The sequence below is a fragment of the Ostrinia nubilalis genome, chromosome 30 (assembly GCF_963855985.1).
Source record: "Ostrinia nubilalis chromosome 30, ilOstNubi1.1, whole genome shotgun sequence".
In the NCBI taxonomy this organism is placed as follows: domain Eukaryota; kingdom Metazoa; phylum Arthropoda; class Insecta; order Lepidoptera; family Crambidae; genus Ostrinia; species Ostrinia nubilalis.
The window spans coordinates 3,908,613-3,923,466 of NC_087117.1; the positions used below are offsets into that span (position 1 = coordinate 3,908,613).

The 14,854-nt window shown below is 40.0% G+C and overlaps 3 protein-coding genes across 3 annotated transcripts; 2 read left to right on the forward strand and 1 right to left on the reverse strand.

Moving 5' to 3' along the window:
* Positions 1–4: 4 nt before the first annotated feature.
* Positions 5–3,017, forward strand: LOC135085835 (uncharacterized). The gene is made up of 3 exons (XM_063980621.1): positions 5–66; positions 543–748; positions 1,988–3,017. The coding sequence occupies exons 1-3, from the start codon at positions 7–9 to the stop codon at positions 2,043–2,045; spliced, it is 324 nt and encodes a 107-aa protein (XP_063836691.1). The 5' UTR covers positions 5–6; the 3' UTR covers positions 2,046–3,017.
* Positions 3,018–7,198: 4,181 nt separating this feature from the next.
* Positions 7,199–7,732, reverse strand: LOC135085917 (ubiquitin-associated domain-containing protein 1-like). Its single transcript, XM_063980701.1, has one exon. The coding sequence runs from the start codon at positions 7,730–7,732 to the stop codon at positions 7,199–7,201; it is 534 nt and encodes a 177-aa protein (XP_063836771.1).
* Positions 7,733–11,198: 3,466 nt separating this feature from the next.
* On the forward strand, positions 11,199–14,546 carry LOC135086011 (uncharacterized). The gene is made up of 3 exons (XM_063980790.1): positions 11,199–11,258; positions 12,310–12,515; positions 13,276–14,546. The coding sequence occupies exons 1-3, from the start codon at positions 11,199–11,201 to the stop codon at positions 13,331–13,333; spliced, it is 324 nt and encodes a 107-aa protein (XP_063836860.1). The 3' UTR covers positions 13,334–14,546.
* The last annotated feature ends 308 nt before the right edge of the window (positions 14,547–14,854 follow it).

The window sequence follows — 14,854 nt, forward strand, 5'->3', positions numbered from 1 at the left end:
CGCGCGATGCATGAGGCTAGATTACATCTAGCTTACACGCTGGATGGAGATCGGCTAGCGCTTAAGGTGAGAGCAATAGAGACTAAAGTTGCTTAATGACTGCCAGTTTACTGCAAGAGCTAAGCAAAATGGCGAATAAGTTTTCGGCGAGAACACTTTTGCTAATTTTAATAGTGACGTGTTTCATTCATTTTTTTTAGCAGTGACAGCGCATATCGCTTAGCGATCGCCATTTTGCTTATAAGTGTGGTATTCTATGCACTGTAACTACCTATTAATAAATAATTAAGCGCTTACAAGTTCAATTTTCCGCCAAACGCACCATTCTGTATTTAGTGCCAAATCGTCTTTCTTTCGAATAATGCTAATCGTGGGACGTCCACAAGGTGGACCGACGACATCGTAAAGGTGGCGGGAAAGCGCTGGACGCAGGCCGCTACCAACCGGGTAACATGGAAAGCATTGGGGGAGGCCTATGTTCAGCAGTGGACGTCCTATGGCTGAGATGATGATGATGAGTGCTAATCAAATTATCTTTTCAGGTGGCAAACATTCCCCTCCGATCAGTGTGGGAGGTCACGATGCGATTAGAGTTGGTAGTGGAGGACGCGCGAGAGGTGCCCTGGCCGCGCGCGTGCGACGTGCGCGTGTCGCGCGTCGTGTCCGACGTGCGCGTGCCCGAGCACGAGGTCAAGCGCGCGCTGGCGGGCCTGCCGAGGGACTGGGGCCACGTGCCGAGGACTGTGTGGTGAGTTGAAGCACACAATACATGATAGTATTTTAGCGATTTCGCAAAATGTCATCGCGAATAATTTGGTCACTTTCTCAAACACTCGCAGAAGTCACAACTTTTTTCCTGTATATATTTTTAACAAGCAACAGCTGCTGTAACTTATTGCAGTTTTGACAAAACGCCTAACCGCCTGTATAAAACCAGGCCTCCGTCACTCGCCTATGCCGGCCGAGATAATTACCTACAGCGCGCGACAACTTCAAGTTGCAAATCAGTCCGGGCCGCCACGCGCCTGTTTGCACACGTGTATCTATACACGCTCGGTCGATTATCGTCGCAATCAAGGTTTATTGTTCCAACAGCACTGTTATTCTTCTTTAATGAAAAATTGTAATATTTAGGAATAATAATTAACTGTAGTGATTTAAATAATAAAAAAAAAAACTACACTTTTTAAATAAAAATTATTTTGAAATACTTATGACAAAAAACTATAGCAAAAAAATTATTTTAGCTAATAAAAACATTAACTTTACTTCATTACTTCACCGTGTCTATTTTCCGACACTACACCTTTTAAAACTGTTTGTTTAATTTCGAATTATCGCAACACTGAAGTTTATTAATAGGTACTTCAGAGATAGTACGATTATACAAACTTCACTAGATTAAAGTTTTCTAATCGTAAATACAATAAATGCTTCTTAAAATTAAGTTTTTATTTATTTTACTTTGCTCATACAACCCTGACGCTTGAGCGGTGACGTAGATCAATTCTTAACACAAAAAAAATGCGCTCTTGTGAGCGTAGTAGTAAGGTGCGATTTCGAATGCACCATGTGCGTTGGATATTTTGCATTATTATTATTACCGTTAAAATGTCGGCATCTGATCCTACACAAAGGAGTGCAATTTCTGTTGCTACTATTATGTATTCTGTGATAAAACTCGTTGTCGATACTAAAAAGTTAGTAGTCAATAATACAAATCAAAGTCATCGCGTCTGTGTTTCAATTCACTAGCTACGCAAATAACAACCTTAAATCAAGCTATCGGAACGAACAGCAGTATTGCACATAGGCTATGCAAAATTATAAAATTTCTCCACTCGATTTTAAACCATAATATACAGAATATTTTAAGATCAAATTCGATTGGAGTAATTTGTCATTTTGTGGTGTTCTTTGTTTGTTCTAACCACTGGACAACAAAAAAGAAGTTGAATTCCAAGTAAACAGTTAACTTTTGTTTCAGGAAAATCTTCAGATACCTCAAAAACAAGACGCGCGAAGACGATCTCCTAGGCGTGTGACGTCATCGCTGCATCGTCACAACTCTGTAAATATTGTTCTTTTATGTTTGTGAATCTAGAATAACTGTGACCATACATACCTCGAAGTATGACGCCCGTATTCACAAACATTACTATGAGGTCTCATAGTGCGCGTGGACCCACAAGGTGACGAATCTATCACAGAGCTCAATTCAACGCTGTGCGTTCGATTTCCTGCTTCACTTACGCAAGCACCGTTTGTGAATACGGGCGTGAGAATCCTGTGTAGTTAATACCCTGCTTGTATCTTATCTCGACATATCACTGGTTAAATTCACGGTAAATTCATGTTTTTTAACCCAATGTAATTAATTTAGCCTAGGGGATACCATGGAAAGAAATCCTACTATCCTACTAATATTATAAATGCGAAAGTTTTGTTGTGTTTGTTACTCTTTCACCTAAAAACTACTGAACGGATTTTAATGAAACTTTACAGTATTATTGTTCATCTTAAACATCAGAATAACAGAAATCACTATAGTATAAAACAAAGACGCTTTCCGCTGTCAGTCCCTATGTATGCTTTGATCTTTAAACTACGCAACGGATTTTGATCCGGTTTTTTATATTAGATAGAGAGATTCATGAGGAAGGTTTTTAAGTATTTTAGATACCTGCTCGAAGCATGGGCCAATGTTTTTACCCGACTGCGCCAGAAGGAGAGTTATGTTTTCCACAACATTGTTAAACAAGTAAAATAAAATAAAAAACTCATAACAGTCACAAACTCCAATTATTTTTCGATGGTATTCCCTAGGTTAATAGTAATATTATGAAATGTGCATTTTTTTTGGTGTACCGTCGTTCTACATCCAAAAATATATTTTCGTTGTTTGTAAAATAATAAATAAGACTGTGTTAGTTTCAATGTTCAACATTAAGTAAGTTGCGATGATTTCTTAAAAAATGTTTAGACTTTTTATAAATATATTCATTTTGTGAACGAAATTGATTTGTTTTATTTAACTTTCTATGGGCCTCATAAGAAGGCTCAAGGTCACCCAAAGGGCGATGGAGCGGGCTATGCTCGGAGTTTCCCTGCGTGATCGAATCAGAAATGAGGAGATCCGCAGGAGAACCAAATAGTCCAGTCAAAATGTCGATTTTTGGACGTCAAAACCTAAAGAAACGTTTGAGGTATATTTATGAAATTTGAAGCTGATGTTTATCTTGCAAGTCTCAACACATGAGCCTAATTTGAAGTGTTAATGCACAGTAGTTTTTGAGTGATGAGGAGTCAAAAGTGGCTCCAATTGATTCGTCTAATGTGCGTTCCCTTCGAGAGGCCACTGTGGAAAACGAAGGTTTCGTATACCTAAAGATTTAGCAGAACCTCTAAAACAAATGTAGCCAGAATGATAAATTTGTAGGTGTTGTAAGTTGGACGCTACAACCCGCCGAATGTGGTCCCTCAGATGAACTATGTCAAATACCAAATTACTGAATCTGACCAAATAAGATGATTTTGATGAATGGTAATATTTAGAAGGTAAATCGTAGGGCTACATACGAAAATAAGAGCTCTGGACAGTTACTGCAAATAAAGAAAATCCAATCAGACGATGGGCCCTCAGTTCGCCAGTGCACAAAATTTACTTTAATGCTACAAATTGGAACTTGAGACTAAGTTTCTTTGGTATGGTTTTAATTTTAGCAGAAGTAGCCACAATGCTACCCTGAGAGTACAGAGTTTATATATTCTACTGGTACAGAATAAAAGCTCTAGTAAAGTGAGCCCTCGGAACACACGCTAAAAACCAATTCCATGATAAATATCTCGCCCAACTCATTGTTTGATAAAAATAGTTTACACCATTTTATGTACAAAATTTGCAGTTTAAAATTGTATTAAAATATTTTTGCTGTATAAAGTATTTAAAGAAATATCTTGCTTCTTAAATTCTCCGTAATGATTTTGTGTATGTTAACCACATTGTCGATTTTTTTAGGAAACTCAAAACTAAAGTATAAGTAGGTAGGTATTCTGTACTATTGCCTAAGAGGTATTTTGAGATAAATCCGAGTCTATTGATTTTATTTTAATTAAATAGGTACGACGTAAAAATAATTTTATTTAAAGTACCTACGCATTGTGTGATACGGAATAGATTTAAAGCTGTGATACAACAAAATCGATTAATGCCGCGATTCATTAATCAATAGCAGTGAATCGTTCGTTCGTTTCAGCCAAAAGAGGTCCACTGCTGGTCAAAGGCCTCCCCCAAAGATTTCCACAATGGCCGGTCCTGTGCCGCTCGCATCCAGGTACCTCCCGCGACCTTCACCAAATCGTCGGTCCACGCCACGTCTTCCGGCTCGTCGTCGCCACTCAAGAACGAGCTATGTGCCTAGCCCAAGCTGCCACTTGATTTTAGCGATGCTGCGGGCTATGTCAGTCACTTTGGTTCTCCTACGAAACTCCTCATTTCTGATTCGATCATGTAGGGAAACTCCGAGCATAGCTCGCTCCATGGCCCTTTGGGTGACCTTGAGCCTTCATGAGGCCCATAGTAAGCGACCACGTATCATATCCGTATACCATCACTGGCAACACACACTGGTCAGTCTTAAATAAACAAAATAAAATAAAAAGTATTTAATTCATAATAATAAATATATAGATAACAGTGATCCATAAATGTTAGTAAAAACTTAGGCTAATGTTAGTATCTTATTTCTAAAACCGACCTCGTCCTGCTCAGCATGTGGCCGATCAGTGGACAATCCCCACTTTCGGCTATCTCCTTCAGTACGCTGTGGCACAGTTCTTAAGACACTGCGGTATTTCGGACGTGAGAATATCGCGAAGCTTCCCGGCGGACGCTGCCCAGCCGAGTTGAATTCGACGATTGAGTAAAAATCGCCCTGTATACATGGTGATTTTGTTATCAGTATACTTTTTTATTATGCTCTATCTATAGAAATGTTTAACAGTACTACTTTATCTTGAATTTTTTTAATCGTGGTATAGGTTGTGTAGGGACACTTTTTCTAGTTATCTATTAATTTTCTGATGTGTGGTTACCCTAATACGAATATTTTGTTCACACATAAATGAGTCCGTTTTATTTCAAGAAAGGAAATATTTACACACCACACAGATACTTAAGTTTGTACTACGAAATGACTACGTTTTTATATTATTATGTGTAAATTAATACACCTTCCACCTTGTCTCTAAATATGATAACTATTTTCTGAAACGTGTGGCCCGAGGGCTCACTTTACTAGAGCTTTTATTCTGTACTAGTAGAATATATAAACCCTGTACTCTCAGGGTAGCATTGTGGCTACTTCTGCTAAAATTAAAACCATACCAAAGAAACTTAGTCTCAAGTTCCAATTTGTAGCATTAAAGTAAATTTTGTGCACTGGTGAACTGAGGGCCCATCGTCTGATTGGATTTTCTTTATTTGCAGTAACTATCCAGAACTCTTATTTTCGTATGTAGCCCTACGATTTACCTTCTAAATATTACCATTCATCAAAATCATCTTATTTGGTCAGATTCAGTAATTTGGTATTTCACATAGTTCATCTGAGGGACCACATTCGGCGGGTTGTAGCGTCCAACTTACAACACCTACAAATTTATCGTTCTGGCTACATTTGTTTTAGAGGTTCTGCTAAATCTTTATGTATACGAAACCTTCGTTTTCCACAGTGGCCTCTCGAAGGGAACGCACATATTCGTCTAAATATACGCACAGTCCATTCCCCTCCCTGGAACTAGGCTTAACATGCTTCCACGTGTCTAAAATATTTGCTCAATGTTGATTTAGTCGATTTTCTCCTGATGGGAACATGTAAGACAAAAATAAAATTTCCAATATTACAGACCTTCTAGAGCAGATGCCGCAAAAACTATACAAGATATAGAAAAACTTGACTATCTCACCTGTAGCAAATTGAATAACCTTTTTTTGGTTCATAGTAGTCATGTCACTAGGACGCATAGTTTCCGAGGATTAAGCGAAAAACCGAAAAGTGGTACCTTTAAACCCCCCTCACCCCGCCGGCTCAAGGGCTAAGGGCGGGGACTTTTGCTATGTTCCCCTCCTAACTAGACTAAATAAAGTCCCGAAGTCAGAAATTGTGTTCCATGGATTTCCATCTATAATGCTTTATTGACTGGAATAAAAGTAACCGACATAGGTCGCAGAATTGCTAAAATCAAGTGGTAGTGGGCGGGGCACATAGCCCGTAGAGACGATGGCCGTTGGGGCAGGAAAGTTCTCGAGTGGCGACCACGGGCTGGAAGACGTAGCGTGGGCAGGCCTCCTACTAGGTGGACCGACGATCTGGTAAAGGTCGCGGGAAGAGCCTGGATGCGGGCAGCGCAGGACCGTTCATTGTGGAAAACCTTGGGGGAGGCCTTTGTCCAGCAGTGGACGTCATTTGGCTGAAAAGAAGAAGAAGAAGAACTTTCTATTTATGGAAATTGTGTAAAATCCGAAATAGAAGCGATCTGCAACCATCTTTCATTCAATGAAAATTTTAAGGCTGGGTTGCACCATCTGCTTTTAGCTTTAACAAACGTCAAACATCTGGCAAACTCCATACAAAAAACATCGGATAATGTTATAGTTACAATTAAAGTTAGGTGGTGCATTTCAGCCTAAATCAATTTTAGCATTTTAAAGAATATGTCGCGATGGGTCGGCCCGAAATTTTAAATTTGAGCCCTCAGCTGTATGGTGGAGGTGGAGGATTCTGTCAGGATAACGTTATCCTGGTCCGTTTTTCTTGAATCGTTCTTTTGGGGCACAATCGGGCTCGAATATAAGCTATCTAATGGTCTACTTTTCATCCACCTAGACCCAACGGTCTATTCCACTTTGATCACCTGGCTTTGATGACCCAGGTGATCAAAGTCCACTTTCAGCGACAATTTAGTGTCCTTCCTTTGATCACCCACGGATACGATGCCCTGGGTGATCAAAGTGGACTCCAGTTAAATTATTATTTTAGTGTCATTTGATCACCGAACATACAAATCACACCTCCTCTTATACTTAATGTACGGACAAACATTGTTCAGGTAAGTAACGCTTTAGAATATTTCATGCCGTAAAAGAATAGATTAATAAAAATCAACCATCTACAATTTCCACGTAGTGTAAAGATGCTTAGTTCCTCTGCCTTGAAGTGGACGGCATAGAGGCGCTGCGAGTCCGCTCGCGACGTTCCTCCGAAAACTGGTTCACGGTGAGGCAGTACTTTTCCGAGTGGTACGTCCTAGATATCTGGGACAGTAACGGACTCCCATGAGGGGAATTCAGCCACAAACTCGCGCTCCCCGTTTGCCCAACCATAGCAATGAACGCAATCAACATCCTTGTGTTCAAAAGCCCTCTTTGAATCTGAGGCTGCTTCAGCAGAGTCTGGAGAATCAACCCATCGGGTAGACCGTTGATCAACTCGAAGATACTGGACCCACGCTCTCCTATTAGCCACGAAGCAGCAGCCGGGACGTTGCACCCAGTCTGCCTTAACGCCTGATCCGCATCAGTCAAAGAAAATCCTAAATCTTTCAACGCTGTCACAGCGTCCGGGTTTGGGGGCTCTGCGATCTTCATTCGCCAAGCGCGGAACTTCTTCAAGAACCGCTGCAAATGCTCCGCTCGCTTGAACAACTCCTCGCCAGCACCTGCTGTCTTCATGGTACTCGACCCTTCTTCGGACACGCTTTGAATGTCAGAAGGGTTGAAGCGAGCAGCAAAATTTTGGTGATTATTATATTATTTTTATAAAATAAATATAGAAAGCAATGTAGAACGATTAAAATTTGCGTGATTTGTAATGTCTGGAGCAGTGAGTGTAGAAGACTATGCAGTTATTCTCATTTGGCTAGCGATTTGTTCTATTTACACAACTTTGCTTACTTTTACTGCTTTAGGAGTTGTGTGCGTGCTGTAAGTATGTTCTTTCGCATTGTTATAATGTTGTTATTTAAATAAATTAATTAGCAATAATATTTAATCATGGTGATTTATTTGTGTGTAATAAAGCTAAGCTTTAAAACGTTTACCTGCTAAGCATTTCCAGCTTTGAAAATTTAAGCGCATTACTTAAATAAAAGTAATAAATATTACTTATTTAAGTAATTTAAAAAATATGTTTAAATTATTTATGTAATAATTTAAAATATTTCTGGTAAGAACAAAACGTTTCTTTCTTGCCATCTTGTTCAAACTGTCATTACTGTCAAATCAAATTTTGTTTGAACGTTTCGCCCGTTTGTTTGCGATGTTTTGTTTGAGCTTTGATTCGTTTCCAATTTAATTTTAATTACGAACTATTCTGCAATTATGCTGAAATAATCTAGTGTCTTAATCGTGTGTGTGTTATTTCGGTTAAAATGGATGACACTCAAAGTAATAGAACTTCAGAGGCGGCGGCAGCAACGTGAGTTTGTTTCCTTGAAAGCGCTTGTTTATCTTTCTTTCTTAGTCAATTCCTTAGTAAAATGTTAAAAACATAACATACTTATACATAATCATAGAAAAATGTGCACTAAACATAATTTGCTATTGCAATAAAAGTTGTAATCTTTTTATTATGTTAATGTTCTTTTGATCATTGTATTGTTTACCTAGACCCTATGCTATTGTATGCATTTTGAACTTATTCTTACTTGACTATGTGAACTTTAGTTACACATATTTTATTAATAACAGTTTTATTTAGACAGTATTATTGAAATTTTGTCATTTATAATTTTATACTTTACACACAAATTATTATGCATGCATTGACTCCTTCTGGTTGTCACTTAATTTTGGCTATTCTTGACCATGGTTGCTATGGCTTTGATGTCGTCAATCCGTAATCTAAATGGTCTACCTCGTTTTCTCTTCTTGTCCAGGAGTCAACAAGAAGAGTTTTGTAAGAACTTAAATATCAAAAAATAATTCTAAAGTATTAAGTAACTTATCTGCATATTTTCCATCAATCTTACTTCTTACTAATAATATAAATGCGAAAGTTTGGATGTCTGTATGTTTGTTACTCTTTCACGCAAAACTACTGAACGGATTTTGATAAAACTACAGTATTATTGTTTATAACCCAGAAAAACATATAGGCTATAATTTATGACGACCTGTGACAGACTAAATTTCACGCGGGTGATGCCGCGGTCAAAAGCTAGTATAATTATAATATCCATGACATACCCAGCTTCTGCTCTAGGAGGGGCAAGTTATACCCAGCTTTTGTCCTAGGCAAATCATATTTTTTAGGTCAGATTGTTTGACTTAGCTCTTCCAAAGTGATTTCCAAGGGCCCTTCTTGCTCTCCTGTATACGCCCATGATAAAATAATTTTTTGACATTAGTAGCTCAGAAGTAAGAGCAGTGGCCCAGCAAGAGAGTGGTCATGTGCAAATCTAGTTATTAAAACCTTAGCGAGATACTGTATCGTAGAGAATTATAGTTTTTGTATTTACTTGTTTTCTACTTCACTTACATAGCCAACATAATATTATGTGTCGCTTAAGTTTTAACCAATAAAGCATTTATAAAAAGGAGAGAATAATATCCTAATTTTTTTATCAGCAACTATTATTATTAGATATCCATCTATAGGCCATAAGGCTAGGTTTCTACCTAGTTGGAGCAGAGAGAAGTGTTTTAAATAACGAAAATGATTGAATTGATAATAGAATCTGTCAAAACTCCATACAAAAAAAAGGTCTTTCAACCACTTTTCGACTGGTTTGCGATTATAATGTGCACTTTGGCTAGACCCACTGATGTCATTGCCGCTGTCAAATTGTATCACGCGCGCCACGCCGGCGCACCGCTTCAGTAGATCGGGGATGTCGCCGCGGCTCGTGATGTAGCGACATTGTGTCGTTGTAGTAAGAACTTTATTGCCGTGACGCGCGTCTCTGTAAGCGATACTAGTATCTTATTGCCCTCACCTTAAGCGCCAGCCGATCTCCATCCAGCGTATAAGGTAGATGTAATCTAGCTTCGTGCATCGCGCGGCCCCACCGTAGGGCCACCCGGGCCACACCGGCGCATCGCTTCAGCAGAGCGGGCACGTCGCCGGCGGTCCGACAGCCGCGACTCGTGAAGTAGCGCATCGCTTCGCAAGCGAACCCGACGCAAAGGGTCGCCACTGTGTTGTTTTTATCTGAAGAATAATAATAAAATCACTATTGTACACCACACAAACAGAAAGAAAGAAATATACACAGAGACAGTACAATTTAGGCGGTCTAATTTAGGGTAGAATATTATGATAGTAAAGTATTTATTTTAAGATGTTAAACTTTCGCGTTCCATTTCAATTAAAATAGAGAAACACGAGTCTCAACACGACTTTTTTATATGAGTAAGTCCGGTTTCCATGAAATTGACTTGCCCCCTAGGGCAGAAACTGGGGCAGAAACGCCCATGTTGATCCTCAAATCCCACAGCGTGGCTACGTACTCTGCTGCGCGGTGTCGAGCGCGTATTATTATGACGTGATAGAGCATACAAACCTGAAGTCTCGCCGACATTTGAAGTAACAAAAACCTCCCCTCCCGTGCCGGTCCCATACCTAAGACTGTGTGGGATATGATGTTCATCCACAATAAGGAAGCTAGATGTTAGTGCTTCCTCCCGAGCGGGTGTTGTGCTCGGGGACCAAGGTCCTATTTACACCATCTTGGTTTGCCTATATATACTTGGCAGGATATAAAACTCCGTCACCGCGATGCAGGTTTGTATGAGCGGCGGAGTGTGCCATAGTGAAGTAGTAACAGCGCCATCTGTTGGTCACTAGTTTGTAGTGGCGTCGCCACAAATGAATCACTTAAGCGCTACAGAGCTACAGCTTCCGTATGAGTAGATCCTCAAATACCAGCGTGTCTACGTACCTTGATGCGCGGTGTCGAGCGAAAGCGCGCGCACAGGCGTGTCGGCTCGCACGCGCGTCCTTGTCGCGTTGTCGTGTGGTGCGCGAGACGCTTGTGACGGCATCTATCCACTACACTACAGACTAGTAGACTTAATAAAGTGTTTTAGATTAATAAAGCTGTGTAACGCCAGTGTTGTGGCAACAGAGCACTTATTACATCGATTTAAAGTCGCTACTTCACGAGTGTCGGTGACGTGCCCGCACTACTGAAGCGCGATGCATGAGGCTAGATTACATCTAGCCTACCCTTTAGACGGCGATCGGCTGGCGCTTAAGGTAAGGGCAATAGAGACTAGTTTAGCTTACAGCGAAGTGCGTCACGGTAATAAAGTTCTTATTACAGTACCTTAATTGTATTTGTTTTTTCTCTTCTTTGCATTAAGTTAAAGCACATATAACACTGTTTGTTTGCTTGGTTAGCTTGTACCAAAATAAGTTTGTAATATTACTATGAGGATAATAGTGCTGGTTGCGTAATAGTATAAGTTTATTTAATGTTCAGCAGTTGTATTTGCAATATTGCGCAATTGTTTGTTATCACAAATAAAATAAAATAAATAAAATTACAACGACATAAAGTCGCTACTCTACTGAAGCGATGCGCCGGTGTGGCGCGGGTGGCCCTACGATGGGGCCGCGCGATGCATGAGGCTAGATTACATCTAGCTTACACGCTGGATGGCGACCGACTTGCATTAAAGGTAAGAGCTGCTGTGTCTCGGAAAATAAGGGCCCTTCTGGGTCGGAAATGGCTGCCAATGTCGCTGGAAACAAGCGGCGATGAGGCCAGTCACTGTTTGTACCGCGTGTCCGCATCTAGCCTATATCTCTGGATAGCTGCTTCTTGTCGCTTAAAGGGCCACCACGGTCTGTGAATGTGCGTAAGGATAGCGACACATGCTAGCACATTTTTTTGCAAAGGAATAATGTCGCGTAATAAAGACCAAAGTCACTTACAGTGAGGCTCAGTGACTAGTCTATATGCTTAATAATGGCCGCCAGTATTGTTACTTGATGAACCTTTACAATATTATTGTTTATAACTCATAATAACATATTATAGGCTATAATTTATGACGATCTGTGATAAACTGAGGTGGAATTGTGTAAAGCAATCATAATCATTTGACAGTTCATAACGTACGATAAAGTCAGTTATACAAAGCGTTTGACAGAATAATCGTACGTTATGAACTGTCGAGTGATAACGATTGCTTTACACAATTCCACCTCTGAATGTCACGCGGATGAAGCCGCGGGCAAAAGCTAGTGCCAAATAAATGGTTTTTCTTTCGAATGATGCTAATCAATCGTATGCATTTTTCAGGTGGCAAACATTCCCCTCCGATCAGTGTGGGAGGTCACGATGCGATTAGAGTTGGTAGTGGAGGACGCGCGAGAGGTGCCCTGGCCGCGCGCGTGCGACGTGCGCGTGTCGCGCGTCGTGTCCGACGTGCGCGTGCCCGAGCACGAGGTCAAGCGCGCGCTGGCGGGCCTGCCGAGGGACTGGGGCCACGTGCCGAGGACTGTGTGGTGAGTTATTGTACACTGTATTATATAGAGCACAAGTGTTATTTTTGCACGTGTGAGTAATTCTAAGATTTGCCAAGAGATGGCGTTGTACGCAGTTATACCGCGGTATCATTAGATTTTTTTCCGAAACGATCAGTAGATTTGGACCCCTATTCCATCTATCCCACCTGGCCATCCCACCTGGGATTTGTATTTCCACTCTTCCCAACCAGGTGGGAAATGAGTGTTATACGCGACTATTCCCACCACTGCAACTCCTGTGTACCCAGGATCTACAGCTTCAACTTCATCATCATCATCATTTCAACCACAGGATGTCCACTGCTGAACAATGGCCTCCCCCAATGATTTCCATATCTACAGATCGACCGCCAATAAAAACCCAACCAGTGAAGGCCAAGTTTGTCTCAGGGGAAAGTTAAACAGTCATTGACAATGATTCAACGAAATTAACCAGAAGAACATAGGAGGAGTTCGAGGTTAAGGTTCGACTTCCCTCTAGTGCAAAGCGGATGACAGGAGGGGTTGCTATTTTCTTTCTGCCGTGCCTAGTATGCGTTGAATGTAGCAGCAAGCTGTAGACGCCTTTATGCGCGGGCTATAAAAGCCCTTTTAAAAATATAGCGCGTCTTACGTTAATATTTTCTGTCCAATCTTTGAACCAAACGCAGAACCTCTATTCGAGAGAGTCCAATTTTAACCACTGGACAACAAAAAAGAACTTGAATTGCAATTTAAAACTAATTTACTTTTGTTACAGGAAAATCTTCAGGTACCTCAAAAACAAGACGAGCGAAGACGATCTTCTGGGCGTGTGACGTCATCGCTGCATCGTCACAACTCTGTAAATATTGTTCTTTTATGTTTGTGAATCTAGAATAACTGTGACCATACAGACCTTGAAGTATGAGAATCCTGTGTAGTTAATGCCCTGCTTGTAAGAATTAACTCGACATAAATTATTATCACTCGTTAAATTTACGGTAAATTCATGTTTTTTAACCCAATGTAATTATTTTAGCCCAGGGGGTACCATGGAAAGAAATCCTACTTCGTACTATCCGTTCGCGATAAGTTTGCCGCTGGCGATATGACGTTACTCGAAGGGTAACGTCTATAACTTTATCAAACTATATTTAAAATATTTTTTATTTATTATTATTGATAAAAATTGTGTATTTGGGTAAAATAAGACACATTAATTGCGTTTAATCACCAACTAATTGCGTTTAATCGCGGTTGGAGGAGGGGACGCGCATTCCACGGACCGGCAAACTTCAATGCGTCAAATAGTTCGTCACACCCAAAGTATAGATGACCCACGCTGAACTGTCCCACCAAACTCAATGACAGGGGGGCGCTACCATCGTTCAACTATATGGTTTCCAACATGGCAAAAATCGGCACCAGCGATCCGGTATTGACGGTGGCGCCCCACTGTCAATGTCATGCATAGGACAGTTCAGTATTTTGGAACTATAGCCAATAAGTTCGCAACACGTCCTTGTGAGGGTTTTCGCGATTGAAAAATCCGCCAGATGGCAATACGTAGACGGGAGGTCCAAATGCTGCATGATTGGTGGATTTTGACATATCTGTCAATGTCATGTCAAAAATAACCAATCATGCAGCATTTGGACCTCGCGTCTACGTATTGCCATCTGGCGGATTTTTCAAGACTGTACCAAACTAGCGATTACGTAGATTACAGTCAGCGTCAAATGTTTTTACCCCACTACGCCAGAAGGAGAGTTATGTTTTTCACAACATTGCTAAACAAGTAATCATAACAGTCACAAACTCCAAATTTTTTTTCGATGGTATTCCCTAGGATAATAGTAATATGAAATGTGCATTTTTTTTTGGTGTACAGTCGTTCTACACCCAAAAATATTTTTTTTGTTGTATGTAATAAATAAGACTGCGTGTGTAAGGCTCAAAGTAGTAACCTTGTTCCATGTTATGTAAGTTGCGATGTTTTCTTAAAAAATGTTTAGACTTTTTATAAATATATTCATTTTGTGAACGAAATTGGTTTGTTTTATTTAACTTTCTGTTTATTTATGTATTTATTAGGTACACCAAATTGGGTATTCTCAGGAAAAATTAAAGTAACGAAATGATCAAGTAAATAAAATCTAATTCAAATAAATACACTGAGACAATTTTGCATCAAAATTTAATACAACAGCGATACAAATGATTTATTTATTAACAGTGTGAGGTATAGGCATAGCTGGGCATTAACTCGTTAATCCGTTAATCGTTAATTAACGAAGTTAACATTTCTATTAACGGATTAACTTTTAAGTTAACTTTAAAAATTGTTAACGGACTCG